General features: G+C 53.0%; 2 protein-coding genes across 3 annotated transcripts; both read right to left on the bottom strand.

The window, feature by feature from the left end:
* Positions 1–3,318: 3,318 nt before the first annotated feature.
* GINS4 (GINS complex subunit 4) lies at positions 3,319–6,980 on the bottom strand. The gene is made up of 7 exons (XM_086768056.1): positions 6,859–6,980; positions 6,547–6,633; positions 6,137–6,250; positions 5,554–5,651; positions 3,998–4,086; positions 3,535–3,625; positions 3,319–3,423 (listed from the first exon to the last, which is right to left on the bottom strand). Exons 1-7 carry the CDS (start codon positions 6,952–6,954, stop codon positions 3,327–3,329), a joined length of 672 nt encoding a protein of 223 aa, XP_086624182.1. The 5' UTR covers positions 6,955–6,980; the 3' UTR covers positions 3,319–3,326.
* Positions 6,981–7,506: 526 nt separating this feature from the next.
* Positions 7,507–14,775, bottom strand: GOLGA7 (golgin A7). 2 transcript variants are annotated; one of them, XM_086768059.1, is made up of 5 exons: positions 14,579–14,775; positions 13,021–13,173; positions 12,574–12,675; positions 11,334–11,397; positions 7,507–8,788 (listed from the first exon to the last, which is right to left on the bottom strand). In XM_086768059.1, the coding sequence occupies exons 1-4, from the start codon at positions 14,687–14,689 to the stop codon at positions 11,350–11,352; spliced, it is 414 nt and encodes a 137-aa protein (XP_086624185.1). In that variant the 5' UTR covers positions 14,690–14,775; the 3' UTR covers positions 7,507–8,788; positions 11,334–11,349. The 2 variants fall into 2 exon arrangements, with proteins under 2 accessions (XP_086624185.1, XP_086624184.1); XM_086768058.1 differs by having other exon boundaries at positions 7,507–8,785; positions 14,579–14,774.
* Between the last annotated feature and the right edge of the window lie 7,987 nt (positions 14,776–22,762).

The following is a 22,762-nucleotide window of genomic DNA, read 5'->3' as shown; positions in this document are numbered from 1 at the left end:
GTGTAAGTGTTAGTAAGGCAGTGTTAGTAAGGCACTATCCAGTCCCAGAAATGTCCCGGTATTTAATCACGGAAGGAGACAAAAAGAAGACAGCAGCATTTTCACGTGTGCCAAAGCTGAATCTCATTTCGAGCCCGACCAATTTCAGCCTACTAGCCATCTTCAAACATCCTGCACAGCCTGTGAGATGCTGCCGCGTGCCAGCTGTTGCACTCCAGAGCGGAGCTGTACTGAAGGCACTCTGGAGACAATCAGATCCAGTCAAGATTCGGTTGCTAGAAGAGGACAGGCGCCCCGTAACACTCACATTGCTGCAGCCACGTGAGATGCAGCAGCGAGGCAAGTACTAGCTGTCCAGACGACTGTTCAGACAAACTTAATAGGGCCACAGGGCCAAGGAGAAAGTCTTCCAGACATGCCACTCAAACATTCTCCAAGCAGCTCTTCTATAGCACGCTTCTGCAGCAGCGGATTAACAACGGCTTTGGCTGGGAACCTCAGTCACCTCTGTGAATCTCCCTGGGCTGTAGACACGGGCAGGGCACAATCCACAGCCCTTCCTGGGGGCCGTGCAGAGGTGTGTGCTACTGATTCCTAAGGATTAAACCCAGCCTCCCCTTAACGTCTGTACTTAAGAGAATCTCCTTTACCTAAACAGATTCATTTGGAGCACTATAAACCACACATGCAAAGCCACTCACACTACGAGATGCACTGTGTCACCCCTGGCCTGGCAGAGGAAGGGGAGTGCCGGAGGAGCGCCAGGCTGTCCCTCACGCAGAGCACCACGCAGGGAAGACCCTGCCCTGAAGGAACGTGAGCCGCACTCTGCCCACGCACCCGACAGGCACTGGGCTGAGGCAGCACACACTGGCTTCTCCTCCAAGTAGAAGAGGCATGCGCAGGTCAACAGGGCTGGAGGAGCTTTTCCTCCATGTGACCAGCACGCAGGAATTGCTTGTCCCCCCTGCCCCAGCAGCTGTTTCAGCAGAAGGGAGTTTGACAGTTTCTACCCTCACAACCGCAATCAGAAGCTGTACCAGAACCCCTCACTCTGTGGAGGGAGAGCCTTCAGATCACGCGCAGCAGAAAGCTGCTTTCTCCTGAGCCCATGATAACAGCTGGTCCATTTCAGTGAAACTGGCGGCCACTGGTCTCAAATAAGGCATCCCAGCAGCTACGCACTGAAACTTTCCAGAAAATGCCCCCTGACTCATCACTTTGCATTTATTCTGTTGATCCAAGTCTCCTTGCAAAGGGAGCTGAATGCTCTGCTGCGGAAATCAAACACAGAGTGTTGGCCTGATAGGAAGCAGCATGAATAACACACAAAGCGCAGAAAGTGAGGCAAAACCAAAACTCCTGTTCTCATCCTGCAGCAAGAGACCATTCTGAGAGAGCTCTGCCAACCTTATGCTCCAATACCTTTCTAAACAACACGAAGGCACCACAAGCCCCTGCACGCTTACAAAATTCCTCAGAGCTCTTCCACAGGGCTCAGCTGCTGATCGCGCAGACCATCCTGTACAAGGGCCCTGCTTGCTCTGGAGTTCACAGACCAAGGCAGCCTTCAGCTTGAGGCTTAGCTGTAATAGTGGTGCAACCTCCCCGCAGTCAGCCAGTCCAGAGAGCAGGCCGGAAAAGCCTGGAAAAGCAGCAAGGCCTCTCCCCCACCGCGTTGGACTCGACCTACATGCAGGAATTTCAAGTGAAACAGCAGCACTTAAACCCTCCGTGCAGGATCTGCGCTGGTGTCAGCTTTACACAAAGTCTGTGCACGCAGCAGAACCACAGAGCAACACCAGTTTTACATGGCCGGTCTGAAGACCCCGTGGCTCTGGCACAAACACCCTGAGCGCGAACTAGTTGTTCTGGTTCGGAAGCGGTTTGTGACACACCTGCAAATGCTGTCTGACATTCCCAAAGCTTTGATTGTGATTGCACCATTCACAATCTGATCAGAGAAAACTGCCCTGGCTCCTGGCGGCACTCAACCCTTGTCCCAGGGCAAGAAATGTCATTATCAGCACAAGGTCCACGTAGCAATTCCAAATCCAGGCCTACTCTGCAGGCAAATCTCAGACACCTGTAATGGCAGGGGCGGATATTTCACAAGGACAGTGCTGTTACTGCTAAAATGTCAGGAAAAAGCAGCACAAGTCTCTGGCCTTATGAGAAGAGGCTATACACAACTGTATTGACACTGGGACAGCCTGCCCAGGCAGAACAAAGCTCGTGCAGCCTGCTTCCCCAAAGCCAGGCCTTTCCAAGAAGGACAGACCTGCTGTTTGGCCTGCATCACAACTCTTCAAGGGAGACACCCGAGGTAAGCAGAAACCCTGAACTCCTAAGCTCATGGCCATCTCCCAGCTGATTTTAAGGGAACAAATTTGGTAACCCCACAGGCAACCCTACGGCTCTCCCCTGCGCACCCATGACATTCCCTTTGCTCTGAGCTGCAGTTTCCATCCTTAACGTGTTCCAAATCCCTCCTGCTCCTTCCACGAGAACCAGGATTTGCTCTGCCAGCAAGTATCTTTACATGTGGTGGTCTTTTGCTCAGTGGATCATGTGGCAAAGGTGGTGCAGAAGTATCCCCCTGGTTCACCTCAGAGCAGCTGGCCACTTGCACAACACCCAGGTTTGCACAGACCCTGTGAGGAGATCAAAGCCGATGGGGGAAGGTGGAGTTTACACAGCTGGTTGCCACACCGTTCGGTCAGTCAGTTTCCAGCCAATCGCCTAACTTAAAGAAGAGTGCTAAACTGGACAGGAATGAACACACACCCGCAGGTTCAAAACGAGAGCACCCTGCTATTTACAAAGGCTGTAGTCACTTCTGAGGATAGATACACTCTGTCCACGTCTGCTGCCAGACCAGCTGGGGATCTGCAAAGGCAGCAGCGACACTCGTCCCTCCCTTGGGACTCCAAGGGGACTGTGGCACGGCTGCTGCAAAGCCTTGTTGGAGGGAGTGCTGTGACAGCCTGCCCTGGCTCCAGAGTCTGGCTGTATTCCAGGCATGTCATAAGCAATCAGGAGTTTGATGAGCTGTGGGGCAACCAGCAGAACGAAATACGTCCTGCTGCTTTATTCGTATGCTTTCAAGCATGCCCCTTCCAACACCGCTGCTGACCTGCGCAGCCGTGCCCCGTCCCCCTTCCAACACCGCTGCTGTCCTGCCCAGCTGCGCCCCACCCGGAGGGGACACAGCCCCACGGTCTGCCCCACCCCAGTGCCCCCTGCCTGCTGCGGGAGGGCGGGGGGTGCGGCAGCTGGAGCCCCGGTGCCACCGCAGTCCCGGCCCTGCACTCACCGCTCGCCCCTCAGATGAGCTGCACCGCTCCCGAGGCCACCAGCGGGGCAATGGTCTTGTATCGGATCAGGTGCTGCGAGCCCTCCTCCAGGTCGATGGTGTACTCCCTGCAGGGGACGGATGCGGAGTTAAACCGCCTCTCCCGTTTCACTGTAACCCACACCGCTTTTGTGAAACTAACTTATTTACATGCACCACACAGGGGAGCACCCACCTACCTCTGCTCATCTGTCTCTGGCTCGACCAGGATGTTCTCCTGCCGCTCCAACACCCTCAGGAACACAAAGGCGTCCAGGTTGGGCTTCGGAACTGCAAACAATGGATTCAGAGCACAAGCTCAGACTCCTGTACGTTACTCTGCAGGACACCGAGCTAAGAGAGGGGTACGAGGGACAGCAAACCCACAGCCAGTAAAGGGAGCACGAGACCCTCCTGGTCAGATGCAGCAGGCACTGCCCCAACACAAGACACGACTCGAGGCGGGGGTCAGCACAATCCTCTGACAGCAGCATCAAGCCACACACCACACGGCGCAGCAGCGTTATGACACTGCCATCGTGTCATCTCTGCTTCTACCGAGCGCCAGCTGGAGGACTGGCCCATAACATCTCATGCTCCCCTGAGCCTTCCCCACACCCTCGATATAATTTTCAGATTACCCTGGAGCCTGGATGTACTCACCTGACTTTAGGAGAGACACTTTCTGGAGATTGGGTGGCATGTGTTTCAGGGCCACGTTTTTCAGATAAGTCTCTGTGTTTGCCATGTACCTGAAACAAATCATTGTAGCGTTTACTGGTTTAATCACGTACAAATTTGCAGGGAGTCCTGAATCAAAATGCCAGCACAGCAATGTCTCCTGGTCCCACAGGCACGGCCAGAGACAAGGCTAATGGCTTGCCCTGGTAACTGGCTGAGAGTTACCTGTCATTTTACTCCAGCTCTTTCCTTGTCCATAAGGAAACCTCCTGATAAAGCCTGCGATTCTTACTGCAAACCTGTTGTCGTAGTTCAGCCCCGATCAGGACCGGACTACGCAGTCTCTCTCTCACTCCCTCCACCTTCCCAGAGAACAGGGAGAGAAAATATAAGGAAAAACAGCTCGAGGTTTGAGGGAGAAATCCTTAAAGTTACCGTCACGGGCAACAGACTCAACTTGGGGAAAACTATTCATTTATTACTACAAACAGCAGGAGAATGAGACAGAGAACAAGATAACCTCCCTCCACCCCTCCCTCTTCCCAAGCTTAACATTATCTCTACTACCTCCGCTCCTGAGCGGCACAGGGGGAAGAGGGAATGGGGGTTGCGGTCAGTTCACCACGCGTTGTTTTACGCCGCTGCTTCATGGTTGGGGGAAGAACTCCTCACATTCCTCCCCTGCTCTGTTGTGGGGTCCCACCCCTATGCCACAGTCCTTTGTGAAACTGCTCCGGCATGGGTCATCTCTTCCACGGGGTGCAGTCCCTCCAGAACAGCTGTCCCAGCGGGCCCTCCACGGGCCACAGCTGCCTTCAGGCATCCACCTCCCCCGGTATGGGGTCCTTCACGGGCTCCAAGTGGATCTCTGCTCCTCCGTGGACCTCCATGGGCTGCAGGGGGACAACCTGCTCCACCATGGTCGTCACCACGAGTTGCAGAGGAATCTTGGCCAGAAGCCATATTACTCCTCCCCCTCCTTCTTCACTGACCTTGGCGTCTGCAGCCGTTCCTCACAACAGGCTGGCAGATGTCTCTCAGGATCCTTTTTACATCTCATTCACTTCTCATCTCCTCTCCACTTCTTGCAGCCGGGCCGGGCCGAGTTGGGCCCAGTCGGCTGCATGGCGAGAGGCCAGAGGGTGAGGCCTGCAAGGCCCATGAGGCCTGCGCCTCCCCCTCTGCGCCTCTGCCCCCGCTCAGCTTCTTCACATCTGTCTCCTCTCTCTCCTTTTTTTTCCTGTTTTCCCCTTCTTAAATCCGTTATCACAGAGGCGTTATCACGGGACATTCTGCTACCAATCGGCTCGGCCTTGGCCAGCAGCAGGTCCGCCCTAGGCCTGGCCGAGTCCACTGAACAAAGGGGAGCGACTTCCAGCAGTTTCCTACAGAAGCTGCCACCTTAGGCCCCCCCTCACTAACAAAACCAGAACAGCCACCTGTCTAAGGCTAACAGTCTCAAGAACTGTTCAGCATAACACATGGGTGAGTCCTATAACCTAGAAAAAGGGAGAGAGATGCATCCAAAACATACTCACTCTTTAGCAAAAGCAAACTCCTCTGGTGACAGAATGGAAGGCTCCCCTTCGGCTCGAGACTTCTCCTTCTCCAGGATGTGGGGGAAAAACTTCTCGATCTGATAGTGGAACAAAATCCCAAAGACTGAAACAGATGTCTCCCAGTAGTTCAGTGCCTACAATGCTCGCTCCCCAGAGGCTTCCTCTGCAAGCAGCAGTCCATTGCTGTACAGGTGTGTGCAGCAGCCACAGGCCTGCCCAAATACCCGCCCCTAAATTAACAGCAATATGGTCAGCTGGGGTCTGCAAGCACCACAACCATACGTGTATGTGGCAGGGCCCAGGCAGAACACACAGCACTCAGCTGAGCCATGCTGGGCTTAGATGAGGTTAAGAAAACACTCATAGCAATGCTGTGATTCTCCTTCATCACAACAGAAAAGCGTGTCCAAGGAATGAATTCCTTTGGGTTGCACTTCAGAGCACACAAAGAGAGAGCTCGCTTTAATTAAGTGACTTGCTGAAGCAGCAGGCATTGTATGGGTAAAAAATCACTCCTGAAGTCACCTTTTTTCATCCCCCGGGCAGCACAAGCAAGTATTACCTTGACAAGCCTACATCGCAAGTAGCTGCTGAGCACGTAACGGATCCTTTCAATCTCCATGCGGTGAATGCTGACCTTCAGGTCTCCTCTCTTTGCCCGCTTCAGGTTTGCCTCCTACAAGGAAAGGCAAAGAGAAATTAAATGCATGAAATGTCAAACAACAAAAAGAGGAAGATGGGTTTTGCACATAGAGCCCACAAAAAACAGAATGTAGCTATTGGTGACACAAAGCACAATATTTCTTTGCATCTCACAGTCCCCTCTCCAAGACAAGCTGAAAGAAGGTACTCAGAACAGCCTTGTCCCTGAGACAGACAGTCCTGGCAATCCCAGAGGGACCCAAGCATGTATCTGCCAGGCCAGGCACCGAGGCCCTGCCTGTATTATCACCTTAGCCCAGCAGAACCTACCATGTGGTCCAGTTGCTCCACAACACACTCAATGATCTCAGGTTTGCTCTCCAGCAGCTCTGGAGCAAACTTCTCATTCATCCAGGCCTGAAAGGAGGCACACTGTAAGTGGAAGCGAGGAATGCATCTGCCATACGCCCCAACCCCAGAGAGGCCAGAAGCTCGGCCCTCCCCACCTCCTCCGGCGAGCCCAGGGGCCCGGCCCTCCCCCCCGCCCCACATCTCCCGCAGAGCCCGGGGCTCAGCTTTCCGCCCTCGCCCCAGATCTCCCCAGGGGCCCAGCCCTCAGCCGCTCTCCCCAGACCACACCACCTGCTCCAGGCTGCGGATGAGCTGCGCCGGGGTGAGCACCAGCTCCTCGCTGGCCCCGTCCGAGTCCGCGTCCGCCTCCGCCCCCCCAGCCGCCATGCCGCCGCAGCCTCCCGCCAACCGACACTGCCCTCGGCGCATGCGCGGCCCGCCCCACTGCGCAGGCGCCTCGCGTAGCCCAGCTTGCCTCACGGAGTGCGCAGGCGCCCGGTGCGGCCTGGGTGAGCGCCGCTGCGCACGCGGCTGACGCTGGAGAAAATGGCGGGGCCGCGGCGCGAATCGCGGCTGGGAAACACAGCTACGTTAAAAGCGCACAAACCACGTCTCCGTCGGACCCCGCAGTAACGTGACAGAGAAAGGCCGGGCACAGGGAGAGCCGCTCACCGCCGGCAGGGCCCTGCTAATTAATGTGCTCGTCAGCCACCCAGGGATCCCTCACGCTTGGTGCCAGTGGGCAGCTGGAGAACCAGCGCCTGCGTTACAAATGGACTGAATGTGCTCGGGTCAAACACCAAGTACAACAACAGAATAAACAGCAGCTTTATCCGCAGTGATCTTGAAACCACACTAGCTGCGTCTGTTCGCAACCATGACTCTGCTACTTAAGAGTAAAAATCTCACGGACAGCAGTGTTACCAAATAGGACACAGACACAGTTTAAGAAAAAATTTACTAATCCATTAGTACTTCTGCCAATATTGCAACAGATGTGAAAGGCAAACACTGTTACAGTTTAGAAAAAACAAGTTTTATACAATTAAAATATTAAACAAATCTCAAAAAAAAAAAATCAGTGGCTGAGTAATAAGCCTGGAATTTCAGATCCAGTATTAGCACCTACAGTACCACCAAAAGCCAAAACGCTCTGTTCTGCACAAATCTTCTCCTTTCCAAATGCCTGAATTCCTCCTACAATTGGACAACGACGTTCAGAACCTAAACCAGGACATCCTTGCTTTGATAAGGGAAAAGGATATAAGAGAAAAAAAATTAAGCCAGCTTGGTTTGTAGGAACTTTACTTTTGCAGGTATTGCTGAGGAATGTCGATGCGTGGGGATACTAAATAATGCACAGCTCTACTTTTCAATGGTGTGCCAGCAGACAGAGTTAAGAAACCATCTTACACAACATCTAACAGTTTGTCAAATCAATGTTTTTCTATAAATTATATATAATAAATTCATAAAGAAACAGTTTTACACTTCACATATTAATCAGAGTAGGGCGGGAACTGTTATGTTTATTGGTTCAGCATCCATTTTATTGTACTTACTGCTTTATGAACGAATAGACCCCCCTCTTCTGGTGAGCACTGACAGATGCAATAACAGCACAGTTACAGCAGTAGAAAAAAACATCGATATTAGAGTCCGGCTATTCCCCCCCCTTCTAGGAACAACCTAAACATTAAAACAAATAACACTGCCTTCGAGTTTTCCACGGGAATCACCACAGGAAATGCAAGAGGCTCGTTGCCTTGAGTCCCTTCTCGCCAGGTAGAGGCACTGTGTATCCCCTCACGCCCATACGGAACTGGAGGGAAGGCCTTGTTTCTGGAAAATTCCCAACTCTGACTTGTAGCTTTCCAAAGCCCGGCTGTACAGAAGGGTTTAAGAGCTAGGGAGGAACAGCACTGCACTTACGTGACTAAAACTAGACTTCTGATGGGCTAAGTGCCCCATTTCTTTCGGAAAAGTACGCAGCTTTACCGCTTCTGCTTTTTCTTGAAAAAACTAAAAAAAGTGATCTCATTGCTGAAGAGTTTGCCACAAAATGGATGCTGACCAGCTAGGTCACCCCATGTGGAGCAGTTTTAGGAAGTTAGTCCTTGTAGTAGATGGCACTGTGGATCTGGCAGCAGAGAAAGGAATGATGCTCTAAAGTAGGAGGTAGGGGAACTTTGATACAGCAAGTCCACTGTTGAGCTATCTGCTAGAAAAGAAGTTTCATATTATTAGAAACTAAGTAAAACCAACAAACCCTACACAAACTTTTACGTAGCTATGTTACCCTAGGAGGTATGTAGCAGGAAAGGCAGGGTTGCTACGTGCTGCAGTGAGAGTAGCAAGAACAGACTCCAAGACTCTGGATGTCATTTGTCGAACAGGAAATAAAGACATTTACTTTGTTTCTGCATAACAGCATAAGTATTTCCCATCTCTTTTCTGCACCCATTGCCACCAACCTACACTACCATCCCAGGACCTGCAGAGTACCCAAGACAAGGGAACCGGTTCAAATCTGAGCATTTCAAAAGCAAAGCTTAATGAACGTTCAATAGGTGTTCTGGAAACCCAGAGACCGTAATTCTGCAGTTCTACACCACATGCAGTTAGCATGATCCTTTATTTTAGCACCTTGCTTTCAAGCACTCCAAGCACTCTTTTAACTCTGAGACTCTGCAACACAGTACCATGAAAACTAAGTGCCTTTGAGCAACTTTTTCCAGTTAAAGCTACCAAAGCTAGAGGTTCCTGGCCACTCTTAACTGAAGAGTATCATGAGTAAAGATACGGAAGTGAGAACTGGAACAGCATTCAGCTGAAAAACTGCAATAGAAGTTTTTGTATGCTAGAATACACTCAGGGTCAGAGTCATGCAAAGATTTTTCTAGTTAAAACTATTGGATAGGATAAGATCTCAAATACAGTTGCAGATCTCAAGTTCCTCTGAATTTACACAAGTGTAGCAGAGAGCATTAGAAGCCCTAAGATATGCCACCTACGCCTAGCCAGTCATATCCTCTACCACTACACAAGACAGAAAGTCCACATTTTGTAGAGCTCACGTAGGCTGCACTCATGAACGGACCATTCAGGACAGTGCGCAGACTTCAAATGACTGAGTTACAGTGGAGGAGATGAGTATCTAACAAAGCTCCAGTTCCAGATCAGGCTTGCTTGGGTACTGCTTTCAAAACAGATGTTTAATGTCCGCAAACATTTGCAAGTCACACTATCCAGAACTTCACGATACAAGTCTGTCTTTGGTTTAGACATTTCAGTTGTTTGAACACTGACAGAGCTAGCTTTTATGTAATTGCTCAAAACCCACCTCACCCATGAAAACATTCTGCAATAATTGCCATGAAACGAGTCATGACAAATGGCTTATGCCAAATCTATGCTGATGCGGTTGATAAAACACAGGCTTATTCCAAGAGTGGAACACAAATGCCATGCAATGTAACAGGTCCCCAAGCGCTAATAACCAGATAAAGAAGGATATTTTGGGACAGAGTTGGCATCTATGAGCAATGCCAAGTTAATAAGCCAGAGTTGTTTAGAAACAGGTATGCATCAGCAAGAATCTTCACCGTTTGCCTTTACCAGAACTCCTTATTATGATTTGCTCCAGCTTGCAGCAGATTGATCTGGTTTATATGCACCGTAAATATGGGTCAATCATAAGCAGACTACCAAAAGAGAAATCCTAGAGACACGTAGCAGAGGCAGGTTAAAAAAGCACTGAAAGAATTCAGTAACACTACCAAGTTAGTTACTTGTATTTTCCCTTTAGGTCGTGTAAGATCTGACTCTCAGAATACGCCGTATTCCAAGATTCAGGACAGCAGGTAAGATATACTGCATTTCTGTATTTATACAGTGTATCTTCTCAAATGTTCTGAGCAGAAGAGGTCTGGAAGAATCCCACCGCTTGGCACATGAAACCAAAGCGTCAGCCCAGGCAATAGCAGTTCTCTCCTCAGTTCCCTCTGGAACAGAACAGCTGCCATTCCACAGTCCACAGAAGTGAGTCAAGGCAGTAAAGTGTAATTACTCACTTTGATTTGTTCAGGACTCTAGGATTAACAACACTGACTTCTAGGCAAAATACAAGGGGATCCTTAATGTGCTGTGATTATGACCTTCATTTCACAAGTGTGCAAAACACAGCAGCTTTTAAAATAGACCCTGGTTTGAGGTACCACGGAAAACATTCAGAAGGCAAAGCTGAACCTTTCACAGCAGTACAGGAAGAGCAAGTGGCTAGTATAGCATCACCAGCAATTTTTCTTGAGTATTTCTCTCTTATGCTATTAGTCTGAAAACTGTTTGGAGATCCAAAATACACATTTAAATAGTGACCTGTTTTAAAGTCCAGATTTAAGGGTTAGTCTTAAATTTGTCTGCTTGGAACCTTGTAACAGAAAAACCTCAAGACAATAAAAGCTTTTTATCTACAGACCAGCAAACAATTTTGAACATAATACAGGTTTATGCATATTTACACAATCAAGTTCTGAATTTCTCTGAAGGTAAATCCGGTATCATCTGATCTGTATTAACATTCAGTGGCATAACGCCAAGTATTGATATTTCTACTATTCAGAAAATCTAGCCCACGCAGCATATATGTGAACAGCCTTTGATTACATACAGTGATTGGATAAATACTCTGTCTCAGGATAACAGAATCTACCCCGCTGAGCACAGAAGACATGTTGAGACTGATCTAGTATAAGGGTAACATGTACCTGAGACTCCACAGTTTTATCTTCCGCTGGTCATACCTCTGTCTTCATAAATGGTAATTTCAATCTGCACAGAAAAGCTGTTAGGGAAACATACTATAAAAAGATTATGAAATTTTTAAAAAGTGGAAAAATATTAAGATATTAGAACCTCTGATCTTTCTGCTTCATACCTGCTGTTTCACAGCGAGTTTCAGAGCTACAAAGCAAACGGAACAGCACACAGCAGAGATGCCCTGGCACACGAGACCAGTGGTGCACCCAGCCCAGGACTGTTCTGACAGCAAGAACACGAGATGCTCTGCATGGAGGGCCTGCGAGCCTTGCCACCTTCTGTTAGGAAAGGCTACACACTACACAAAAGTTAACATTTCTACATTTTAGCTACTAAGTCACTAAACAAAATGAACGTGCTTTTAGTCAAGTTGAATATTTTTTTTTTCCAGGTGGTGTATGCACAGAAAAATGTGGAAAACATATTGAGAATAATGAAGCCACCATAAGCTATTGAGAATAATGAAGACCACCATAAGCTATTTAGACAAATACAGAGATAACCCATCTGCAAGGAAGCAGCCTGCGCGTGCATTTCAGTGGCATTCTGTATTTCACTTGCTTCGGTTTCAGTATTCGCAAAAAATGCTACGTGTAACTCGTTCTACCCACAGACTTGCTATGCGAGGTCTGTACAACTGCTAAGGTAGTAATTAGATAAAATGCTGCAGTGTGGTTCAAGAGTTGAAGGAAAAAAGTTAAAATAAACCATGCTAGAACCGAGAGCAAGTGCTAGGCTGGTATCAACTTATAGTGATGTCATACGGGAAAATCTTCACCTGAGCTGAGAGCTGCAATTAAACAACATCCATCTCTTGCTTTCACATTATCAGCTTCTGTCCTACCAAGCTGGTCACCTTTTTCCAATCAAACAAGCTGCATTTTGAGAGATCACTGAAACAGAGGAAGCATCTGAAGCGCTGGAAATACTCCGTTTCTACATAGCGTGCTTTCTAGGAAGTCTCAAGGGACAGATTCCAACACTGTGTTTCATTGGCTTTTGATGCGATAAATCTTAGCGCTAAAACCTCAGAGAACAGCACACAATGGAGAATAACACGACTAATCACGTATTCTGCTCTATCGCGGATCAAGCACGACCAGAGTGTGCCGTACCAAGATCAACAGGTGGCAAGCACACCACAGACAGACAAACCAGGAGACGACGTAGGAAACCACCAAAGGATACAACTCTTAGTCCTCTTTCAATGGGGTCTGTCAGAAGGAGGCCCTGAGGAGCATAGATCTTCTCATTCTGTTCCTGGATGAACTTGGCAATTTTCTTTAGAACCTGGTAGGAGAAGAGCACAGTCACAGTTCCTTAGTCAGGTCTGCCTGCCTCAGAGTCAGAGCCCCAGCAACATCGCAGACGCAGCAACGTCAGAAGCCTAGCACACAACTTGGGATGGAACTTGTGTGATTGCTCTGAAGTACAGGCAATCATTACATTACTCAAACTGACTAAGACAGACAGTCTGTCTGATGTAAACGTGAAATGACTGCGCAGTAAGACCCCAGAGTCCATACGGAATTTGTACAACAGTACAAGTCACAGAAATCCTACCAGGAAATGTTCTTTCACTGAAGTCTGAGACATGCTGCCTTCCAGGGAACAAGGAACACAAAAGCAGCGCACCTTTTCGTAATGTGTTTCCATGCACAAGAAGATGGTGTAGGCAGTCAGGCAGGCGAGACACCCTTCAAGGTAAGATTGGCCCCCAAGTTTCTCAGCTTCTGCATAGAGGTTATTCAGCGTTCGGACAGTCTCTTCAAACTGCTGCCTATCAATCTGCAAGGGAAGTCAGGTTCAGGTGCAACGCCCTGCGCAGTTCAGAACTCACCGACACCTCCAGACACCTACCTTCATTTGTGGCTTATCTGCACTTCCGCGCTTTGCAGCCACTGTGTTTACAGCATCCTTCAGACTCTGGCTCTGAGTTACAGACCTGCAGTTCTTTGTTAAGTGTCTGCCGAGCAATTAGACCGAGTCTGCTTTCCAACACAAAACAACTCAGAGTAACATAACTGAACCAACATGGAATTTGATTGGGAAAGAAAAAAAAAAAAAGCTTAATTCACACACAAAGAGATCTGCTAGATTAAAAAGAGCAGTTAGGGGGTGGATTATTGACAGAGCTAGCTCTTAATATCACCAATGCCCTACTGCTGCTGCAGGGCTGGTCGAACAAGCTCTCAATAAAACAACACAAACCAAAGCAAATAAACGGGGAAGAAAAGTGCGGTGAGAAAGATAAAAGGCCTTAGCAAGAGTGTTTGCTTTGCTATCAGTTGAAGATGTTACATCTGACAGCATCAAACAAAAGGGAAGCACTTGAGACAGTACTTGTGAGGCCACTGACAGGCTGAGCAGAACTGGCTGCTCTCCACGAGAGAGGACAGTGCTAACGCGCCGCAGCGCAACAACGCAGGCGTTCTCCTCACCGCACAATGAACACTTTCTGTTCTACTGCTGCAAAAGACAGCTGCCTTCCTCAGGACTACAGAAAGCACAAAACATCAGCATTTCATAAACACTGAAGAGAAGCATTTTTCACTGTTTTTCATTTTTTCATTTTCATTTTTTTCATTTTTCACAGGCTTTTCACTGCAAATTAGAAGTATTTTCTTGCTACAATTGATCAGAAATGCTGTTTGGACAACAAATAACACTTTTATGCCAAAAGATAAACAATATCCAAAGCAGGATTTGCCTTTAAACTTTGAAATCATGCCCCCCTCACACTATGCACAGGGCTGTACCTAAAAGAGACGATTAGAAAGCGCTAACATGCTTAAACTTAAAAACAGACTGAAGACCTCAGCACAGCCCTCCTGGGGCGCGCCGGGAGGAGAACTGCTCGCAGGACAGGGACACGGGGGAGACACCCCACTTCCCTCCTACGCCGGAGAAGGCGGCTTTAGGCAGAGCGGAGCTGTGTGCAGGAGATCTGCCACCCGCTGCGGAACGGGCCTGCGGCCGCGCCAGTCTGCCAGGCCGCCCGTGGACGCCGCCCGGGCGCCAGCCGGTGCCTGCCCGCGCGGCCTCACGCCAACGGCCCGCGGGCGGACGCAGGGCCCAGCCCTTCCCCGCCGCTCCCGCCGCATACACTGCGGCCATCGAGCCCCGGCGAGACGGGCGGCGGGGGTGGGCCCCGGGCCACCGGGCGGCTCGGAGCGGGCCCGCCCCGCCTTACCCTGTTCTCCAGCTCGGCCGGGAACTTGCTCTGGAACTGGCACCGCGTCCCGCCGCTGTAGTCGCGCTGGATGAACACTTTGCCTGACACGGGCGCCTGCTGCGGCCTCATCGCGCCCCGCCGCCACTCGCGGCCGCCGCCGCCGCCGCCCACACCGCGCCGCTCCGCTCCGCTCCACCGGGCGCCGCCGCTCACTTACGGCTGTCGCAAAACCGTCGGGACGATTCCGGGCTGCGGAAAGGGCGGAAGTGCCGTCCGGCGCACGCGCTGCCGCCTCGCCGAACCGCAGGGAGGAGCAGCAGCGCGCAGGCGCGGCCCCGCCGGGAAAACTGAGCAGCGGGGTCCGCGCACGTGTGCGCAGCGCCTGCCTCCCATTGGCTGTGCGGCAGCTCCCCCCCCCCCCGTCACCTCACGTGCACAGCGCGTGCTACCGCCCGCGTGACGCTCCCCCCTACCCTGAACACATGGTACGGCCCTACTCCCCCGCCCGCGGGCCGTGCCCCCCCCCTCCCCCCTGCACGCGGACATGGAACAGCCCCGCGCGGCCTGCGGTGCGGGCGGGACGGGGCTGCGGGGCCGCTGCCCGAGGGTCCCCCGGGGGTCGCGGCCCGGCGCACGGCCGCTCCCGCGCTCTCTCCGCGCCGCCGGCGTGCAGGGCGGTGAAGCGGGCGCCGTCAGCCCGCGAGAGCGCCGGGGCCCTCGGGCCTCGCCGCCGTCGGGCCTCCCCGCCCGGGCGCCGGTCTCTCGGTGCTTTCTCAGCAGCCCGAGCCGCGGGAGCGGAGCGGCATTCTCCCCAGCGTTATCCCGGGCTGATTTTGCTGATAAACACAGGGCCGTTTCCAGGCCCGTTAACCCCTGACCTCCGGAGCGCTGCTTCTGCGAAGCACAGGCGCGGTCAAAGATCATTCGGTTCGAGGAAGAACTGCAAACCGCTCTTACCGACACCAGGCGAGCGGCGGGGGCCGTTACCGGCAGCCCCGCGGCGGAGCTCGGCCCTCGCGCTTCCCCGGTTCTGTGCCGCCCAAGCCGCGGGGGCCGTGTGGCTTCCAGAGCCATTGGGAGCCCAGCCAGGTGCGGTGTGCCAGCGGGATGTTGTTCGCAGAGAGACTGTTCAGTCTGAAAGTTCTGCAGACAGTGAGGAAATTCACATGCTGCACATAAATGGCCTCTGGATGTAATGACATGATGTAAAAACATTTAAAATTACACAAACGTGAGGTGAAGGCGAGCCTCCTCGGAGGCAGAATGCTGCTGTTCAGCGGAACAAGTGCCGTGGCCTCCACAAACCCCCTGAGAAATGGCAGCACCCTTTCAGCTAACTCAGAAACCAGGGGGCCTGGAGAAGGATACAACTGATTGAAGATTTCTGAGGGCTCCATGGCAAGCTCTGCCCGCGGGATTAAAAAAAAAGCAGACACTAATTAGAGTCACGATTACTGAGCCTAGGCTGCAGCAGAGACCTCAGTGAGTGTTTTTGGAGGTCACACACAAGAGATGCTAGGAGCAAGCCTTTCTGCAGAAGCCATCAGTGAGTTATTTCGTGTATGTCTGCATTAATTAATGAAGTACTTCACAGAAGTACTGCGGGAGCTTGGGGTCCAGTGGCAGCCAAGACTTACAGACACACTGTCAGCCAGAATTAGGAAATGGCCTGGTTGGATCCTCCCCGTGTAACCCTTGGTCCTAATTCTGTGACCTGTGCAAATGAAGCTGATTGCTTGCCTTCAGCATTCCTGAGAGTCTCTGTCTCATCTGCAAGTTGTGAAATCATAAAAGATCAGAAGATACTGTTCCAAGGTTCAGAAGTTAGCTAATCAGTGACATGTTTATTTAAACAATTATTGCAAACCAGCACTTGGTGAACAAAAATTAAAAGGAAGGAAAGCATTTGGGACACTCGGTGTTTTATTTGCTTACTGCAGCTGCTCCTTCTCAGTCTGCTGAAGCTTCCACTTAGAAGCTGATATAAAGGAGAAGATTCCCAGGCATCCCAAGGAGGAATGAACTCAAGTGCAGAGACGCTGCCTTGGGCCACGCTCCGTCTCTGCCGGGTCAGTGTCAGAGCAGACTGGAGGGCCTGACCTGCTTCCACGAACCCGGGCACCGAGGCTGCTGTCCCGGATGGGGAGGCATCCCTGGACCTCAGCAAGGCTGACAGAGGGAGGACACGTTGCCAGGCCGCGTGTCACGGCCGTGTGGGACCTGCCGGGATGCTGTGCGGGGAGGGAGAGGGGCTACTGGGTTTGCTGGCTGCAGGATTGGGGTGTGGGGCCAAGCCAGGCTGTGGGGCAGCCCCAGCGAGCCGCTCAGACACCGCTCCGCCAGCCCATGTCCGCCTCTCCGTGGAGGCAAACTCCCTTGCTGCCTCGGCAGGCATCACTGGAAAACTGTCTCGCTCCAGATCAGAATGGGACTTGCAGAGTGCTGCTGGGCGTGAGAGTCTGCCTTTCTGGGGCCGAAGCTGTAGGGAAAGAAAGGGATGTGTGTGGGTGTCGTCCTTTGCCCACATGCCAAAAATAAACTGATGCCCGCGTTCTCCCTCGCTGAGCAGCGCAGCTTTCTCCTGTCACTCTGCGGTGAAGTCTGTGGGTCACAGGCTCACCGTCTGCGCCCTAATGCCCTTGCTGCACTTTGCAGATTACTGCTCCCTAAACCTCTTTTCTCTTGCGAGAGGATGACAGCTCCCAGCCCTGGACACCGACCCTGAGTGGTTTCAAAACTTGCCTGTGAGCCCCCTCTGAGCACATGTGCGTGAGAGATGCGTTCGGAGGCAGCCCAGCCTGTATGGGTCCTGCAGCAGAGCCGGCGTGGAGCGTGTTCTGCCATTCCGAACCTATGGGAGCCAAGGTTTTATTGGGAGTTGTTGGTGCACTTGTTAGCACATCCGCAAATGAACGTGGAGCCGAGTGCCACAAAGGCAAAATGGAGCTGAGCCACCGCTCTGGAGGAAATGCTCTGTCTTCATTCGTTCTTGGCGTCATCCTGTTTAAAGCACTTTCTGGTTTTTTTTTTCTGAATCTTTGTCATTCTTGCTGAGGAAAGGATTATGAAATTTTACAAGGCAGTAATAAACTATTGTTATTTATGAAATAGGAAGGCCCTCTGAAAAGTTGAAGGAGAATTCAATCTAGAAGCTATCTATTGCAAGGGCATTTGAAATTCGAGATGGTGGTAGTGAAGCGTGGTCTCTGATTCCTGCTCCTAGAGACAGAAAATGCTGCTGGCCGGGTAACCTGGCCCTGCTCAGCGTGCTGTGTGTTTTTCCGCAGACTGGCCCGTGCTCAGAAGCAGCTGCACTATCTAACTGTAGGGTTCAGCTTTACCCCTTTGCTGAACAGACTTTTCTGCATTTTTATGGCTAAGAGCAAGATTAAAAGCACATCAAATCAATGTTTTACTTATTTATGAAGATAATAACCCAATGGCTTGCAGAGCCGGGTAGCTGCGTGCGCGGCGGAGCGAAGGCTTCGGGAGCCCTCGGCGCAGGCACTTGCGCAGAGGTCGGTGGCCAGCGCTGGGATGGCAGCATGTTCAGGGCTGCTCTGTCCCGCACTACCCACCGCCTGAGTCCTTTGTGCGCCTTGAGTGAGCCTTTTTCTTGAGGTGCCGTTGCCTGTTAGGTGCTACCAGCAGTGCTCTGGCAGCCCAGAGCGGTGCTGATGCCTTTTCAGTGCCGGAGCAGCTGAAACGTCTCTCCCCGCACGCTGTGAGATGGCTTTTCCTGGCTCAGGGCCACAGCCCTCAGCATGGCTGCGAGAGGAAAATCATTTGGTCATGTTTGATCACACGTGTGGATGTGGTGCTTAGGGACACGCTTTAGTGGTGGACTTGGCAGTGCTGGGTTAACGCTTGGGCCTGATGATCCTAAAGGTCTTTTCCCACCTAAACGATTCCATGGTTCTGTATATTTACTTTCAGTGATGATGGCCTCTCAGCTCTGCAACAGTTTGGAAAAGTTCGACCTAGCCCAGGCTGTTGTCTGCGGCTTTGTCTCCAGCTGCAGCCGCTGTAAATCATCCGGGGGTGAGGGCTGGAGACCCCCAGAAAGCACAGCTCTGCTGGAGACAGGTGAAGCAGGTACAGCGGTGCCAGGGTTTGCAGCGTGTGGCGGCCGCAGACGGCGGTGCCGGAGTTTGCAGCGCGTGGCGGCCGCAGGCGGCTGGTGATCTTTGGTGATGTGGGGACAAACAGATAACAGGTCTCTGGGTGTGGAGGCTGCGGAGATCCCAGACATCGGACGTGAACCAGGAGTAGCTCCATGTCCTGTCGCCACAGGTGGGTTTTGTCCTTGCTGCGTGTCCCCTGGTGCCACCCCCGCATAGAGACTGCAGCCACTCCGCGATGGGCAGGGAGCTGACTGCTTCCCTGGACAGCCTCTAGTTTCTCATACCTGCCAGAAACGCTTCATGTTCCTGCAGGATTTACGTCAGCTGCTTACAAACGCGGACACCCAGTAACAGTGAATCTCAAGGTTACGCGAGCTCAGCTTTCGCCTGCCAGACCAGCGCACCTCAGCTTGTAAGGGTTGTTTAAAAACACAGCACAGCAGCGGGCGAAAGCGCGCTGCCACACGAGGTGGGTACGTGCCAGGGTTCTACGTTCCTTGGCAGGCGGTGGTGTAAATGGCCTTGAGCTTCGTCCCCATCCCTTCTAGGAGGACAAACCTCTGAGCAGCCCCAGCCAGGGGAGGCGGGGGCGGGAGGGGACGCGCTTTGGCCGTGTGCTGGGAGCTGGGCTGGCAATGCCGGGGTTTGCGGAGACAGTAGACAGTGCGGACTTTCTGCGGGCGCCCCTTGGGAGCTTCATCTCCTTTCAGCTCCAGAACGTGCAAGTGCTCTTCTGGAACGCTGCGCGGATCCTGTTGCAGCGTGTCTCCCTTCCTGCCGGCAGCCCTCCGGGTGCGGGACGGGGGGTTTGATTTCAGGGCAGAGCTCCTACAGAGAGGGGGCTTCTCGCACAGTAATTGGAAAATGGCAGTGCCTAATGCCCACCCTCCAGGGAATCCCTCTTCAAAGCCCTCGTGGGGCTTCGCCAGTGACTTCCCTGGGGAAGCTGCAGCTCCACAGGGGAATCACCCTCCTGAAGATCACACAGAGTGTCTTTTAAGTGGAAATTACTGTTTTTTTCACAATTAGGTGGAGCAGAAATAATTAAGCAGGGCCACAGCCGTTGTTGTCTTGTACCTGATTGCCAGTGTTCCGTCTGGCAGGGATTACTTCGTTGTGCTCTGCTGCTAGTTTTTCATTTTCTTTTGCTAAAAAGCTGATAACGTTTGCTCCATCACAAGGGATGTGGACATCCGTTTTCAGATGAGCCACTCTTGCACCCCAAGTCAGTCCGTGGAGTTTGTGGGCAAATAAATCCCAGGAGTGGCTGCCAGGCTAAACAGAGAAAATACAGAGGGGCCTGGGCATCTGGGTGTGTGTGGAAATGAAGCAGCACAACACCATTTTAAAATACCTTTTTCTGTTTTATTTAACCTTTGTCTTTTTGCTCTTGAAGTGGAAACTGCGCTAATCCGTCTGGGAGAGGATGCATCCAGCACGGGTGGATATGGCCGTCCCGCTCCGGTCATATGCTGAGCACGGCTTGGGAGAGCTGGGGCCCAGCCTGGGAGCTCCTAAACTCCCCTGCACCCTACGTTCTCAGCATTTGCAATTTCCCCTTGCGCATTGGCAGAGCCGGGCTGCTTCATTCACATCGCAGCAGAGTCTGGTGCAGCATTGTTCCTCCTCTGCAAGAAGACTTTTGATGGCCAAGATGAATGCAATGCCAGCGGAGCAGCAAGAAACATGGCGAGGGGGGCCACCGAGCAGTAAGGACCCTGCTGGGGGTGGCAGGGCTCCCCCTTTCCAGGGAGGGGTCTACAGCCTCCCCCTTGGCTCTCCGTCTGCGGGGACTGGGACGGCCCAGGCCGCACGGTCCCAGGCTCAGGGACACGTTTTCCAGATCTGCTGCCCCAGCGGTGCCCAGCACCAGCTGCCTCGGAGAGATGCAAGGCGCCGCTGCTGACAGACTGCCGCTGTTGTAAGCGAGGAAGAGGAACCCAGGGTTTGTCTTTCTAGCAAAGCAGCCCTGGGTTTGGATTTCTCTCCACTGCCCCAAGTTGATTTCAGCCATCCCTGGGGAGGAGGGATGGATTCTGTTTTGCCTGGCCAGGAGTGGGCACAAGGGCTTGCGGGTGTCAGGACAGCACGGCTGAGTTGTGTTTGTGAGGCTGCCCACCGCCCCTCTCCCACGGTCTGTCAGTATTTACAGAGGGCGGGTTTCTGATAAAACAGACAAAAATGTCTATGTACAGAGGTCAGCTGGGAGCAAAAGCTGGGTGAGCTCAGGCATTAATGGACGGGTGATTAACTGGCAAAGCAGCTTGCTGGTGGCAGCGAGCGTTCTCCGTCACCTCGCCTCCCTGTTTCCAGGCCGCAAAGCTGCAAGGGGTTGGTGCAGGAGCCCCATGTGGGCTCTCTGCTCTGCAAGGGTGCAACGTCCTTGTGTCCCATCCAGTGCTGAGGCTGAGGAATCATTTGTTGTCCCTGCCAACCGCACCACAATTCAACACAGAAGAAATAAACACAGGAATGATTTATGTAGTTTCGTTTTTACAGAATGTAATAAGCAGCCCCCATGCCACGCTCTGGACAAAAGCAGCAATTTTCCAACAATATAATGGATAAACAGTGCTGTCGCTGTCCCAAACACAGCTCCAGGGACACATCTGCGCCGGCCGGCTCCTGGAAGGTCTCCGGGCCTGAGCCCAAGCTGGCGGAGGCCGGCTGCGCTGCGAGCCAGGGCAGGGACGCCTGCGGAGGATGCCCTGGTCGCTCAGATGTCCACTCCGGGAGAGGCTGCCAGAAGTCGGCTGGCCACAGCCACAGTGGGGCCCTGCGAGGCTTTCGGCAGAGCCAGGCTCCATCCAGCAGCCTGGGTGCGGACCCCTGCTGCCTCCGGACACCCCAGCGGGAGAAGGAGCCGGGCTGCCGCCCTGTCCCCTGCCCCGGCTCTGCGGAGGAGCTGGGCTCCCCAGCCTCTTCTTGCCCCGGCGCTTCCTTGTGCTCAGCAGTGTGCAGATGTGAGAATGGGACTGCTAATTTGCTCAGGGAAGAGATGAAGAGGGAAAAAAAAGACAAGACAGACACGGGGCTAAGTGGTGGACTGCCCTAGGAACCTGGATATGGGCTGCTGCTGCTCTTGCCTCGCCCTCCTGCCCCGCACCCCCTCCCACAGGAACAGCCTGAACTAATTAACCCTCTGGCACTCCATAATGAAGGCTAATAAACACCTAATGGCTTTGCTTGAACAAACAACCCCGCACACGCCATAGGAAACCCCCGGTCTGGTGGCGTGGCGTGGGGGAAGGCCAGGGAGCGGGAATGGGGCTGCCCCCGGCTCTCCCCTCCTGGCCTGGCAATGCCCAGGCCTGGCGATGCCCCGGCCCGGCCCCAGCGATGCCCCATCCCGGCCCCAGCGATGCCCCATCCCGGCCCCAGTGACGCCCCGTCCCGGCTCCAGCCATGCCCCATCCTGGCCCCACTGCGCCCGGGCTGCGCCTGGCTCCCTGTGCCGGTTGGGCTTCTGCCCCGAAGGGAGTTCCTGCCGCCGGCCCCTCGCTGGGGCGTGCTGCCAGGCCTGCGGACCTGTGCTTGCTCCTCTTGCCAGGTCAGGTTCCCCACGTTCGCCCCCTCGTGCCTCTGGCTTTCTCCAGACTTTGTCCCTCCTGGCCGCTGGCCGCCAGCTGCAGGGCTCGGTGGCCTCTCGGCACGGGGACCCCCACTCTGGGGCACGGCTGACCGGCTGGGCGGCAGACAGCTCTTTGCCGAAAGCCGCGCGGCTCTGTTGGCGGGGTGCTGTGCTCTCGCCAGGACTTCTGCTCCGCACGAGCGGGGCTCTGCGCTGTGCGGACCTTCCCGGTGCTGCCCTGGGTGGGAGCCGCTGCGGACGGGCCCCAGGCAGGCTGCGGGGCTGCGAGGCTGCAAGCGCAGCGCAGTGCGAGCTGCAGAAATCCCCTGATGCCATCAGGCGTTGTCCCTTCTTCGGAGACCCGGTGGTAACTGTGGTGAAAGCACACTGGGCTGGTTCTTCCTGCGAAGGCTGTGATCAGCATCCTGCGCCGTGACACGTCCGCAGGCTGTCGGCGTCGGGTTTGCACTGCATCAGGAGCCCAGGCTCCGAAGGAAATGCGCTCAG

Source organism: Chlamydotis macqueenii, chromosome 27, assembly GCF_036417535.1.
Source record: "Chlamydotis macqueenii isolate bChlMac1 chromosome 27, bChlMac1.mat, whole genome shotgun sequence".
In the NCBI taxonomy this organism is placed as follows: Eukaryota; Metazoa; Chordata; class Aves; order Otidiformes; family Otididae; genus Chlamydotis; species Chlamydotis macqueenii.
The sequence above is the reverse complement of the archived record's forward strand: the minus strand, read 5'-3'. Positions and strand labels throughout refer to the sequence as shown.